The sequence below is a fragment of the Balaenoptera physalus genome (assembly GCF_965194825.1).
Source record: "Balaenoptera physalus genome assembly, chromosome: 5".
NCBI lineage: Eukaryota > Metazoa > Chordata > Mammalia > Artiodactyla > Balaenopteridae > Balaenoptera > Balaenoptera physalus.
This window is the reverse complement of record NC_138884.1, coordinates 120851955-120866610: the sequence shown is the minus strand read 5'-3', so window position 1 is coordinate 120866610 and position 14656 is coordinate 120851955. Positions and strand designations below refer to the sequence as shown.

General features: G+C 36.7%; 1 protein-coding gene across 2 annotated transcripts in view; it reads right to left on the bottom strand.

Annotated features, from left to right (window-relative positions):
- Window positions 1–512: 512 nt before the first annotated feature.
- EGF (epidermal growth factor) overlaps window positions 513–14656 on the bottom strand; it is a 102186-nt gene continuing 88042 nt past the window's right edge. Inside the window, exons 23-25 of one of the 2 annotated variants that reach the window (XM_082462765.1) lie at window positions 12248–12353; window positions 4965–10290; window positions 513–2107 (exon numbers count right to left, since the gene is read on the bottom strand). In XM_082462765.1, the coding sequence (XP_082318891.1) occupies window positions 10040–10290; window positions 12248–12353 (357 nt within the window). In that variant the 3' untranslated portion in view covers window positions 513–2107; window positions 4965–10039. Of the gene's footprint in view, window positions 2108–4964; window positions 10291–12247; window positions 12354–14656 lie in introns of those variants that run through there. The other variant, XM_082462766.1, reaches the window with a different exon arrangement.

Here is a 14656-nt window from a genome sequence, read left to right as displayed (position 1 = left end):
AGCTTGGACCCTGTTAGATTTATTCATGGTTACTTCATATTTATACTACTATTGTAATTAATATGTATTTTAACTATATTTTCTAATTAGTATTACTGAGGTATGATTTTGTATTACTTCTTGCAATTTAACTGTAGATTCTTTTGTGTTCTCTATGAACAACTGTATCATATTAAAATAATGAGAGTTTAAGTCCCTTGTTTTCAATCTTTACATATTTTAAAAATTTAATCTCATTATTTTTGGAATATTATGGTGCTGTCAAATTACTGTCTACAACATCTAGTGCCAGGTTGAGTGGAAGTGATGCTAGTAGGGCATCCTTGGTTTGACTCTGATCTTCAACATTTCACCATTAACTATAATGTTTGCTGTGTGGGATTTTAGCAGATTTTCCTTCACCAAGTTAAGGGATTTCACTTTTCTTTGTATTTTGCTAAGATCTTTGCCATGCATGGATGTTAAATTTTATTGAAAACCTTTTCTGCATTTATTATTTTTTTCTCTTTTTATTTGTTACTGTTATACTTATTGGTTTAAATATTTAACCAAATTTTCATTTATTATATAATTGCCATTTGGTCATGATATGCTATCTTTTTAATAAATTGCTGAATTCATTTGTTAGTCTTTTGTTCAGGCCTTTTACAACTATACCCATAAATGACTTTGGCTTGTAATCATTTTTTCTTGTGCTATACTTGTCTACTTTAGAAATAAGTGTTATATTAACACCATAAAATGAGATAGAGAGTGTTTTCCTTAAAAAAAAAGACTTTATTTTTTTAGAGCAGTTTTAGGTTCACAGCAAAATTGAGAGGAAGGTACAGGGATATCCCATATGCCTCTTGCCCCCACACATGCATAGCCTTCCCCATTACTGACAGCCCCCACCAGAATGGTACATTTGTTACAATTGATGAAACTACACTGACACATCATAAACACCCAAAGTCCACAGTTTACCTTAAGATTCACTCTTGGCGTTGTACCTTCTCTCAGTTTGGAAAAACATATGACATGTGTCCCTCATTATAGTATCATCAGAATATTTTCACTGCTTTAAAAATCCTCTGTGTTCCACCTATTCATGTCTCTCCCTTAACCCCTGGCAACCACTGATCTTTTATTGTTGTCATAGTTTTGTCTTCTCCAGAATGTTGTATAGTTGGAATCATACTGGTAGCCTTTTTCAATTGGCTTCTTTCACGTAGGAATTTTTTTTAAGATTCCTCCACATCTTTTCATAGCTTTGATAGCTCATTTCTTTTTAGTGCTAAATAATATTCCATTATCTGGATTATCACAGTTTATTCATTCACCTATGGAAGGACATCTTGATTGCTTCCAAGTTTTGGCAATTATGAATAAAGCTGTTATAAACACCAATGTGAAGGTTTTCGTGTGGACATAACTTTTCAACTCCTTTAAGTAAATACCAAAAAGTTGATTGCTGGATCATATGCTAAGAGTATGTTTAGTTTTATAAGAAATAGTCAAACTGTCTTCCAAAGTGGCTGTACCATTTTGCATTTCCACTAGCAATGAATTAGAGTTCCTGTTGTTCTAAATCCTTGCCAGCATTTGGTGTTGTCTATGTTCCAGATTTTGGCCATTCTAATAGGTATGTAGCAGTATCTCATTGTTGTTTTAAAATGTAAATTAAAAATTGTGCGGATCATTTTTTTATATGCTTATTTGCCATCAACATATCTTCTCATTTTCCTTTTTTATTCTATGGAAGTATTTGTATAATATAAGAATTAGCTATATCTTGAATATTTGGTTGAATTTTACTGTTATGTCAGTTAAGATTAAATCAAGGAAGCAAACAACTAGGTATATGGAATAAAGAATTTGTTATAGAAATTAGATCTTACCTAATTGCAGGAGGAGCTGGGAAAGTAAGATCCAGAGAGGGGATTTGGACAGTCAGAGAAGTCACTGATCAGCACTCTTGATGCAATGGAATGCATGGATAAGGTGAAGTTTACAGAGAAATCTGCACACCAGGCACTCTTACCTTTCAAGTGGTAGCTGAAGCAGAGCTGGTGGGGAGGTCAATGGAAGACGTCTGCATCTGTGTCTAGTGGTGGAACTGGGATCACTGGTGTGCATTAGGGTCAACAGTCAGGAAAAAGAGATTAACACCAAATAAGGGAGAGAGAGAACAATCTGCAACCTGGCAGCAATCACTATGGGGAAGAGTGAGGACTCACTGGCACCTGTGCATCTGTCTTTCACTGCATCTAACCATGATGACCAACTGTATCACAAAAACATACAAGGAGGAAATTCTGCGAAACAGTTCCAGTTTACCCAGTTGATACAATGCAAAGCTACCAAATATGTAATGTTTAGTATTTTCCTTGTGGGAAGAATTTTAAATTTTTAAATTTCTTTAATGGGTTTAAAACTCTTTCTTTCTCTGAAAGTTTGGTAAGCTGATTTTTTTTTTTTCCCTAGGCAATTGTCCATTTGGCCTAAATTTAAAATTTTATTGTCAAAGTTATTCATACGATTTCCTTTTTTTAAAAAATCATGACCATGTCTATAGTTTTATGCTCTTTTCATCCATAACATTATATAGTTGTTCATTATTTTTTCCCAATTAATTTTGTCATAAATTTGTTAAATTTTTTTCAAACAACTAACTTTTGGCTTTTTAAATTTTCTTATATTTTTTATTTCATTAATTTCTGCTCTTTATGATATCTTTGCTTATACTTTCTTTGGATTTATTCTGCTTTTTAAAAATTTCTTCAGCTGGGTGCTTCTTAACTCACTAACTTTCAGTCTTTTTTCCTATATAAGATATAAAGGTTTAAAATTCCCTCTAAATGTCAGTTTAGTTATACACCATAAATTGTGGTATACAGAATTTTCACAATTGTTCAGTTCCATTATGATTATGATTTCCATTATGGTTTCATCTTTCACCCATAAGTTATTTAGGAGTGTTTTTGTAATTTCCAAGCACTCTCATTATCACTTATCATTTAACTCTAACTCAACTTCATTATGGTCAGAGAATATGGTTTATACCACCACATTCATGTGGTCTTATGAAACTTGCTGAAGATACATTATGGACTAGCAAATACTAACGTTCATGAATTTCTATGTGTACTATATATATCCAAATGGAAAAATTATACTTTAAAGTCTTCTATATCCTTACTAATTTGTCTCCTAAGTTTATTAACTACCAAAAGTAGTATGGTAAAATCTCCTACTGTGATAGTGTTTTCGTCAGTACTTCTTGTAAGTTGTCAATTTTTTGCTTTATATATTTGAGGCAGGGTATTAAGAGTACATGATTTTAGAATTATATTTCTGGCAAATTGAACATTTTATCATTATGAAGTAATTTTTATCTCTAGTAATGTATTTTATTATTCATCTTCACTTTCCTTCAGTTTTGGACATAATCTATCTTTAAGAATAAGTACAATGGAAAGAATATCTGCCTCACTAACTTTATAGTTTGGGTGTGAGAATTAATGAGGTTGAATAAGATAATGAATACAAAAATCCTTATTAAATTACAAAGCACCATGCTACAGCTGAAACTAACACAACATTGTAAAGCAATTATACTTAAATAAAAAATAAAAAGACCTAAATCATTAAATAAATGAATGAATAAATAAATAAATAAAATTAAAAGCACAGTGCAAATAAATGTATGATAGAACTCTGGAGAAAAATATTTTAATAACACAGATACAAAGGCTTTTTGACCCCAGTGCAAACTATCATATATACCCACATCTATGTGCAAACTATCATATATACCCACATCTATGTGCAAACTATCATATATACCCACATCTATGGGACTAGGTAGCTTAAATGAGATTTGGGTATAAATGGTTTAAAAACTCAGTCACAGTCCAGTCATTACCATAGTTTTTATTTTTTATTTTTTTTAATTTTTAAATTTATTTTTTGTGTGTGTGTTTTCAGTTTAATTTAGTTCAAAATATTTTCTAATTTCCTTTGAAACTTCCTGTTTGGGCCATAGGTGATTTATAAGTGTATTGTTCAATTTTAAATATTTAGGGATTTTCCTGGTATTTTTCTACTTTTGATTTCAAGTTTAATTTTTTTATAGTCATAGGACATCCTTTGTATGATATATAGTTGACCCTTGAACAACAGTTTTGAGCTGCACAGGCCCACTTATATGAGGATTTTTTCCAATAAATGCATACAATATTACTACATCATTCATGGTTGGTTGAATTTGCAGATACAGAACTTTGGATACAGAGAACTGACTGTGAAGTTGTATGTGGATTTTTGACTGTGTGAGGGGTCAGTGCCCCTAATCTCCATGTTATTTAAGGGTTAATTATATATTTAAAAAAATTTGTTAAGGAAATTTGTGGCCCAGAATATAGTTTATCTCAGTGAATGTTCCGTGACCACTTGAAAATAAGGTATATACTACTGTTATTGGGTAGAGTGTTCTATAAATGTCAGGTTGATCAAGTTGGTTGATAGAGTTGTTCAGGTCTTCTATAGCCTTACTGATTTTCTGTGTACTAATTCTGTCAGTTACTGAGTGAGGAGTCTTCAAGTCTCCAACTATAATTGTGGATTTGTCTATTTCTCCTTTTAATTTCATTGGGGAAATGGTATTTCCTTATCATTGAGGCAACAGGTATAAATACTAAAAGCAGGTAATGATAGTGAAAAATTTGGAAAGTTGTTGTTGACAGAGATCAAGTGGTTCCAGAACTCTAATTATACATTTTCTTACTGATCATTGGAAGCTACCACCTACATCTTTTGTGCTGCTGTCTCCAGCTCTAACAAATTAATAAGCATTTAAAACTAATGTCCACATTCTACAGTGTATTTCTGCTTGGCTTAGCAGCTGCCAACAAATGTTAGAGAAATATCTCACTATAATATACAAGGGGGTTATTCTTACAACACATGGGATATTTAATTACCATCTGAGATTTTTCAGTAGAAGCCTTATGATAGTTTCTCAAGGACCTCTTCTGTTTATAAACTTCCTGCCTTTAAAAAATAGATAAAAACAAACAAATGTTTTTCGCAGTTCTATCAAGGCACAGATAAGCTGCACAGTGTTGTCTCATACTAATATAGTCATGAATTAATATTCTCATTAATTTCTCTATCCAATGCATAAAACTTGATGAATAAACGACCAACATGTCCCAAATGTAAATGTCTAAGGTAGTGATTTTAATGTAAAAATGAAATTGAATGTTTAGTCTGTCTTGATATTTGTGCATAATGCCTCTTAAAATTTTGACCCAGGGGTTTAGGGTTCTGCTCTTTGCCCCATCTTCACGTGCCAATTGCCTGGATTAGAAGCAGAAAAAACAAGGTCACCATAATGTAAATTAATGCTATTAAAACAGTGGTCTCAGGAAAGGGCAAAATAATAACTATAATAACAACATTTAATTTCATGGTAAGCATTATGCTAAGTACTCTACATGCATTATTTTATGTAAAAATCACAACAGTCCTCTGACAACAGTACTGTTATTCTCCCCATTCTACAGATGAGGAAATTGAAGCTAAGAGAGATTAAGTAGTTTGAACATGGTAACAAAGCTAGTTAAGTGACACAATGGGATTTGAATTCAGTTTTATTGACTTCAGAGACCATCTTCATAACCACTACATTCTGTATTGTCATTAAACGTACCCACACCACCTCCTCTATCTGGAATCGATGTATCTGGACTCTGAGAATGCAGCTGAGAAGAGTAAGGAAAAAATAAAAGGATGCAACATGTCAAAAGTTTAAGGGCTGGGACTTCCCTGGTGGCGCAGTGGTTAAGAATCCACCTGCCAATGCAGGGGACACAGGTTCGATCCCTGGTCCGGGAAGATCTCACATGCTGAGGAGCAACTAAGCCCATGCGCCGCAACTACTGAAGCCCGCACACCACAACTACTGAAGCCCGCGTGCCTAGAGCCCGTGCTCTGCAACAAGAGAAGCCACTGCAACGAGAAGCCCACTCGCCACAACTAGAGAAAGCCCACACACAGCAACGCAGCCGAAAATAAATAAATAAAAATAAATAAATCTATATTTTAAAAAAAGTTTAAGGGCTAAAACCTAAGTACTTTACACAGGAAATGTACTTACGCTCTCCTTCAGGACTATACATTTACGCTTACTTTACTTACAGTGCTAACTTGCTTGGTAATCTGAACGCCAAGTTTACAAAACAGAAGCAACAAGGAAGGTGATAAGGAGCATCTATGGAAGGTAATTGATAGAGTCATGAGAGCTGACAGCTTAAAAGTTCATAAAAGGAATAAAAAAATAACAGGTTAAAGTATTTGGACTCAAGTTCTAAGGATCTTTGTATGCAGCAAAGAAGCTCTGACTCTCACAAAACTGTAGCATTATATTATGCCTGGTGTGTAATGAAGTTCTTACGTCATCAAGAAAATGTGTAATTACGTGCAGCGTGTTTCATAGAGTGGTAGAAAAAGAGTGCTATCTTAAATTGATTTTTTTTTAGAAAAGAATATTTGGTTTCTAAAGCAGTAAGGCCTTGATTACCTCAATACCTCAGTGGTAGAAATAACACCTTAGTTTGTGTTGGCGTTGCTGTTACTTTAAGTTGTTTCATACAAAAGATGCCTCATTTTAGAGCTAAAGAAACCACGGTGCAAGCACCTGCCTCACTCTCCAAATGACTCCCTAAAATTCTGAATAATACAGTTTTACTATACTTTATTATTTTGGCAGGTGAGTGATATAAATGAAAAATAAGAACCCAAATAATTCAGGCATTAATCTGGGATTGACAACGCTTAGTTTAGAATGCACTCTGAAGGCTTAATTGTTGAGTAAGGCACATCATAATTTTCCTTCTGGCCCACCAGAAATGGAAATTGAACTATGTCAGAAGGGTCAAATATTCACTGCAGAGGAGAAAAAATAGGAAATGACCACCAGCTAGGAAATTTTCCTGTTTGGTAATTTATGTGCTTCCTAAATTCTCCGGTTCAGATATGTGAGTGATTAACTAAGGATCCATGTCCATCACATTATTTTCCTACTGAGCTACGTTGTTGTAAGCATAGGCTACTAGCGACAGAAACCCTGTCAAGTTCCAAACGGGAAAGAACTCTGCTTCAGGCGTGTCTGGAGTGGAAGAGCTCAGGATGAAACAATGCAGAGAGGGTTTCTCATTTAAGGATTTAAAAAAAAGAAGAAAGAGAAAGTAAACAACAACAAAACGTTGCCTGTCACAGCTGCTTAAATTACCTAGATATTTTCCCTTTCTCCCAGCCTTTTTGTTGGTTTGTTTGTATGTTTTTAAATAACTTATTTAGTGTTTTTAACACATTTTCAATAATCACACGATAATCATTTATTCACATGAAGAGGATATCAGTTGGAAATCAAGGTTAATAGGTGGAACTGGAACCATACGCTTTCAAAAGAATAGAGTATGCTAAGCCTTCTATTAGGTGCTAGAAAAGAGGGCAGGATGCTCATGTTATGTAGCAGGTGACATTTAGTCAAGTAGGATCACAATCAGGCATTGTGCACAATGAGACCATGAGATTTAGGAAATAAAAATATTTGAGGGACTTCCCTGGTGGCGCAGTGGTTAAGAATCCGCCTGCCAATGCAGGGGACATGGGTTCGAGCCCTGGTCCAGGAAGATCCCACATGCCTCGGAGCAACTAAGCCCATGTGCCACAACTACTGAAGCCCTTGTGCCTAGAGCCCGTGCTCCGCAACAAGAGAAGCCATGGCAATGAGAAACCTGCGCACCGCAACAAAGAGTAGGCCCAGCTCGCCACAAACAGAGAAAGCCCACATGCAGCAACAAAGACCCAACGCAGCCAAAAAATAAATAAATAAGTAAATAAATAAATTTATAAAAAAAAAATTTTTTTGATTTGCATTTTTTCCAGACTGAATATCTTAGATGAAAATGCTCTTTTAAAAAAATAGATTCTTAAAGGAGGATATTTCTGGTAGAGACGTGGGAGCCTCAGCAAAGGAAAACTCTTTCAGGGTGACTTGTTAAGGACACAAAGTGCGTTTTCTCTCTACTTTGACCAGGGAGACAATGATAGATCCTGATCAAGGACACAGGGTCCCAGTTTATGAGGTATCAGATTCACTGCACAGCTTGAAGATAACGGTTCAAAGATAATGCTATGTTATGGGCTATTGTGGTCTCATGTCATCGCTTTGGTTATTGCTGGAATCCTAAAAGAGGTGCTAAAATACAAAAATGTAATCTAAACACTTAAAGTTTCAAAAATGCTCACTTTTGGAAGAAGAAAAAATATTCACACTTACAAATATAATTTTCCCATCATTGGGAGAATTATGACTACATTTTTTCTGAGGTCAGTTCACTCATTAGAAATAAAAGACAGGGGCTCCCCTGGTGGCGCAGTGGTTGAGAATCTGCCTGCCAAAGCAGGGGACATGGGTTCGAGCCCTGGTCTGGGAAGATCCCACATGCCGCGGAGCAACTGGGCCCGTGAGCCACAACTACTGAGCCTGCACTTCTGGAGCCTGTGCTCCGCAACAAGAGAGGCCGCGATAGTGAGAGGCCTGCGCACCACGATGAAGAGTGGCCCCCGCTCGCCGCAACTGGAGAAAGCCCTCGCACAGAAACGAAGCCCCAACACAGCCAAGAATAAATTAATTAATTAATTTTAAAAAAAAAAGAAATAAAAGACAGATCTTCTGATCCTCCAGGTTATCAACTATCAATTAAAGCAAAACTGAATACAGAAAAATCTGAATTAACTCCACCACGAAATCTTTACCAAAACTTCTAAGAAGTATCTACTTGAGATGTGCTTCAACTCCTTTTCATGCTGACTTCTGGTGTAACCAAAGTCCAAGGAGTTCAAGAGAAAGGAAAGAAAAGATAAGCAAAGGGACTAGTTAATGCGTAAACTGAATAATCCAAAGCCCCAAACAATCCACAGTTACAGTATTAGGTTGTGTAATTTGTAGTAACAGTGTCTTGGCTGCAAGAATGATATTTAATTGGAACACTTTGTGAAATTTTACTTTTTAACGTTAGAGAGAAAGATTTCAAATATGATTTTTTTTTGTAAAGTAACAATAGCAAGCTTAGAATATCACTTTGCTTCAACTCTAACATCTCCTTAAACTATAATTTATTACTTAACCAGGAGTACAATAAAATGTTTAGGTTTAATGCTGATTTTATTTAAATAATTAGAAGAAATTGATTGCTGTCCAAAATTAAAATAAATCAGGCAATTTGCTTACAATCTCATATTTTGAAAATAAGTAAAAATTCTGTGCAAACATACAAAGGGATAATTTACCATTTTCATTAGAGAAAAAATTATGTGGGGGAAAGAATAGTAATGTCAGAAACACAGAAGTCTCTTGGGTAATGTTTTAAAAATTAAATGTTTTCATTCAAAGATTTTTAAAGAAAAAATAAGCCATCCAATTTGGAAGAAATCAGGTTCTAAGTTAGTACATTTTACATTAATTTATCAAAATTCATTCTGCAAAATTACCAGCATGGACCACACCAATGATAAGTTAAATGCCTACTGATGTATTATATCAATAACAATAATTTTAATATCCTAACCATTTCATAAGATTGAGCTAAATGTTCTGTCCAGTTAAGAGAAATTACTTTATAACTGACCCAACCTGTATGATTGATTGTTTTAACCCCAAATTTCTTCTGGGGCTGCAGGAAAAAAAAAAATCTGTCTGTATTGAATATTGAAGACAACACAGTTTACAAAGCACTACTTTCCCCATTTTGGTTTCTAATGAGTTACCCAGTGATTCTCCAGGTTACTTTTACTTGAAAATCTGCAGTGAGACTGCTTGAAGGAAGAAGCAAAAGCACAATACGTATTTGTCTCCGACGCTGAGTAGGTGATTAGTTGTAGAGATTGTAGAATGAAAATCTGTATTTTTTCCTCTACTTTTTGAAATGAAGTATGACTATCCATCAATACAGTTTGTTCCTCTTGATCTTACTTTTAATTCCAGCTTTCACTGAGTCAGCTCCATTTGGTGTGGTGGATCCGGAGCTCTTTGTTGCCATAATGGGTAAGCTGACGGGAGAGAATGGGACTTCTCAACTCCCCCAGCAATGGGCCATGGCCCATAGGAGGGGCGATGAAAGCTACACTTCATTCTCCGGTGACTAGAGCCTTTATCACTGGATGATGAAACACAGCATCCTTGTTCTGTGGCCATATACATCTGGGGCTCCTGTCTCCATGATGTTGGTTGCAATGACCCTGTACAAGAGAAAAAAGACATTTCATTATTCACATCACTCACAATGTCCAGCAAGACAGACCTTAATAGTAGTGGCTGGAGAGTAGGCCTGAAATATGAGACACAAATGAACCCATTTTCAAACCATTCTGGACCCAATTTTTTAAAAATTAAAATAGTTTTGGTTAGTAAGATGATTCAAAGGACTGTGCTACCTGACGTTGCTACTTAGCTTTCTCTGTGTACCTCCTCTGTCCCCATTTGGCCCATAAATGACTTGAGGACAGAGCTCAGGTTTTAAATGCACTTGCATTCCTATCCCCTAGCATGATACTCTGCACATAACTTGCACCAGTTGATGTTGGCTGAGGTCAATGAATATGGTTCTATGGAGGCACCACTAGTGTTGCCTGTGGCTTAATGGGTTTTCCAGGGTAGAGAAAGAATTGGCTCAGAGCCAATCTTGATCTTTTATCTTATTTCCCACCCTACCTCCCCATCTCCAGTCTCCACATGCACTTTCACAACAGGCATTTATGAGATGGCTGGACATGACTGGGGATATGATCACTCATATTGGGAGACAGGTATTATGAGTGGCTCATAGAGAATGGGTCAAACTGTTTGCAATAGAATGAGTAAAAAGAGAGAGATTCTAATTTTTCCTGAGTATTCAGCTAACTGAGTCCTTAGTTCTTGTCTGAGTTTAACCACACTCTCTTAATTGTGCTACTGAATATCTTACAAAATTACATTATATATACCTCTAAAGGAGATTATCTTCATAACAAAGAATTATTTGCTTTTAGCTCCTCAAGAAAAAGTACTATGTAAAACAAGATATTCCATTACATTCAAAAATGCTACTAATAACAACAAAAACCCAAGCAACTTTTGAAAATGCTAAATGTTTTCATTATCCCGATTAACAACACTTTTAATGATATATATACATATATATAATATTTATTGTAGTTTTAATATTCAATTCTGAAGTATATCTTAATATCCAGAGCCTTCCTCAAATTAGGAAAGAAAGTTATACTAAATTTGGGTTATGTGGCAACACATGTATGAGAGGGGGATTTGGAGTGAGTTTTTTCATAACAAGAAGCCTATGTTCTCTCTACGAGGAAGTCTGAGGAGAAGAGAACGGTAATAAGCATATTTATGAAGGGCAAATATCAGAAAATATAAGTGGGGCTGAAGCGCCTCTCATTAGCAGAGGAAGTGGTTTTGTTGGCTCAAAGTTTCTCTGAACCTTTCTGAAGGTTTATGATACAAAAAGCATATTCAACGTTGTCCTCTGAGTTAGGAAATATAACCATGATATCTGAGACCCAAGCCCAAGAAATTTATCTTAATACAACTCTTGACAAAAGTATTATGTTGAATCATACGTAACTCCATTTCTACTGGAAGCAGATTGAGCTCCAGAACAGCCTGAAAATATGGGTTGATTTTACAGCCCCTCTCGCAGGGGTCTGGCTGGATTTCACAGACGGCCAGGCATCTGGTTGAGGGCTAGCTCCTGATAAGACTTAAATACTCCCAAATCCCTAGGAGAACCCCCAGATCAACTTAAATTCACAAGAATCCTTCCTTCTAAAACATGGAACACATTTTCTTGGAGCCACTTGCAATTTCACTGGAACCATACCTACAGCTGCCAATATCGATCCCGAACCCCAAGAATGACCTCAAAACCCAATCTAAATCAAAATAAGGAGTGACTCGTTGTGTGCTTGCTTAAGGGGACCTAGCAGACTGCTATGTGACCAGAGTTTTGGGTGAACATGGTAACCTCAGGTAAACAGGAATCTAGTCTAAACATATTTCTCTAAAGTTCTATGGCATTCCAATACAGCCAGCTGCTTACACAGCTTATACAATTTCACTATTCACTGTTTCTGTGTGTAGATGAGACTTTTCACATTCAGGGAAACATTCAAGATCCAGGTAAAGATAATCATTCACCAGGCTCCAGGGAAGAAAACTGGCCAACATCTGCCACCAGGCCGTCCTTGAGGGCTACAGGTTGACTCCCATTGCTGAAGTTTTGATGTTCCTTTATAACCACAAACTGCAGCAAACAAAAGGGAGAGAGAGGACATTGTTAAAATCCATAAATTATCTCAACATACGTTAAATAAAATCTATGGCTTCATGTCCACCTTATAGAAGGTAAAAGCCAAAAGAAAGGCCCTGTCAAATTTGTCTCTCTGGCTAATGAAAGATTCAGTTTTCAGTTAGAAAGCTTCTGTTACTCTCTATTAAAGCACCTAGCACTACCCGTACATGAATCCACAAGTGTTCTAAGCATTGCCCACAGGCCAGACAAATAATATCTCGCCCATGTATGTGCTCCAACTTTTCAAATATGTGTGTGTGCTTAATTAGGAAAATTCACTTAAACATGCTATCAAGTTCTGAATAATTTGGGCTCATTAGTGGGTAATAAGAACTAATAATGCAGCTACTATTTTGCCGGGATCCATGAAATGTCTTTTCATGCTTGAACAGCTTGGGAACCAGAATTCTAAAAGGCAGGCTCAGAAAACAACATTATTTCTCTTTGGTCAACAAAATGATTAGTTTTGTCATTGTTTGTACTGTCCACATTTGATTGGGCACTTGCAATGCAGGCTAACCAGAGTTCACTGGCTCACATTCACACCAGAGAGATTAGAGATTAAAGCAGATCAAAGATAAAAGGAGAGAAAAGAAGTGACCCCATGCCCCAGGATGAAGGATGCAGTTTGGTGACGTCCTTCCTTGCCAATCAGTAACCCAGCAGAGAGACTGCCCCAAGGTTCTGAACCAATGCTCTACTGGTTCAGAAATGTACCCTCCACATAATGAGCCCATAGCTCAGAAATACAATGAGGAAGAGAGAATAGAAAAAAATCTCCTTGGTCATATTTCTCCTTGAGACAAGTATAGGAATCAAGATGAGTAGAGTCGATTAGGGAGAGAAATGTTGGTGAGAGAACGGTGGATCCTCTGAACACGTTTTCATTTTCTTATTTTCCACAACACTAATCACCCTTCGCCACCTCCTCTTCATCGATGGTCTCCCGCAGTAACTCATTGCAAAACGAATACATGACCCACTGTTTAAGGGCACATGCCCATTTTTCTGGCTTAAGTTAAAATCCAGCCCACTGCACTGCCAGTTTTCCAACCACATGCCTCTCTGCCAGAAGAACATAGGTTCCGGGATTCTGGCCTGGGTTGGGGAAGGCAGCTGATGGAACCAAACTGTTTCTGCTGCTCCTCCTCCTAGTTTGGGTGTTCAGCTCTCGCCCACTCCCACTGATATCTGCAGCAGCCGCTGGTGTCAACGACAGTTCTGACGGCTGGGAGACTGAGCCTCTCACCACAGCCCGGAGACAGCATGCTGCTCATGACAGCAGCAAGTGTTTTTGATTTTTTAAGAAATAAGATACAGATTGTATTTCTCCTTCTCTCCCATGATTTAAATAAGATGAACTAAACTTGCTACCCAAAACCTGAAGGAAGTACTGTACAGGCTGACAATGAGATCTGGAAAATTAAAGAGTCCACAAGCATGAAGCTTCAAAGAACTGAGGACATTCTATAACTAAGTCCACCCAGAACCACACACTTAGGGAATCTCCAGAGACAGGAGGGATCTTAGAGCTCATGTAATCCAAACGCCTTGGAGTCCTGATGAAGAAACCGGGGTTCAGTGACTTGCTGAAAATTAGCCAACTGGTTGGAAGAGTAAAGCCAGAATTCACATTTCTTATTGTATTTCTGTACTCAAGTTCCACCAAAAAATAAGTATACACTGAATGCCTATAACAGGCAGAGACAGATGGTCACTTGTTAGTCAAAAGCATAGCCACAGGAAAGCTGTTCTCTGAAATGCACATGAAGTAGAGGCTGGGGAGTGGGAGAAGTGATGTGGGAAGGACCCCAAATGATGTCTTTGCCCCTTGACAACCTCTCCCTAATAACCTTTTCCCTATGTGCCCACAGGTTTCAATTCCCCACGGACCTGCCATATAGTCCAGCCTCTTCCACGACATATACCACAAATGATACCAACAACACACACTGAACCAGTCAAGCTATCTCTGACGGGATTCTGAAAAATGGAAATTCCAGCAATTTCAAGAGAGCCTGTCCCAAGTCTGCCCTCTAGTGTTCTAAGATCAATTACTGAAGTGGATGATCTATGAAGCATTTTGAACTTCGCAATTACTATGCTTTTTGGAAAATATACAGGGTTGCCAGATAAAATACAGGATACCCAGTAAAATTTGAATTTAAAATTGAACTTTCAGTATTAGTATGAATTTAACTAGGTGTCCTGTATTTTTATTTGCTAAATCTGGCAACTGTTTTGCTGCTGAAGTG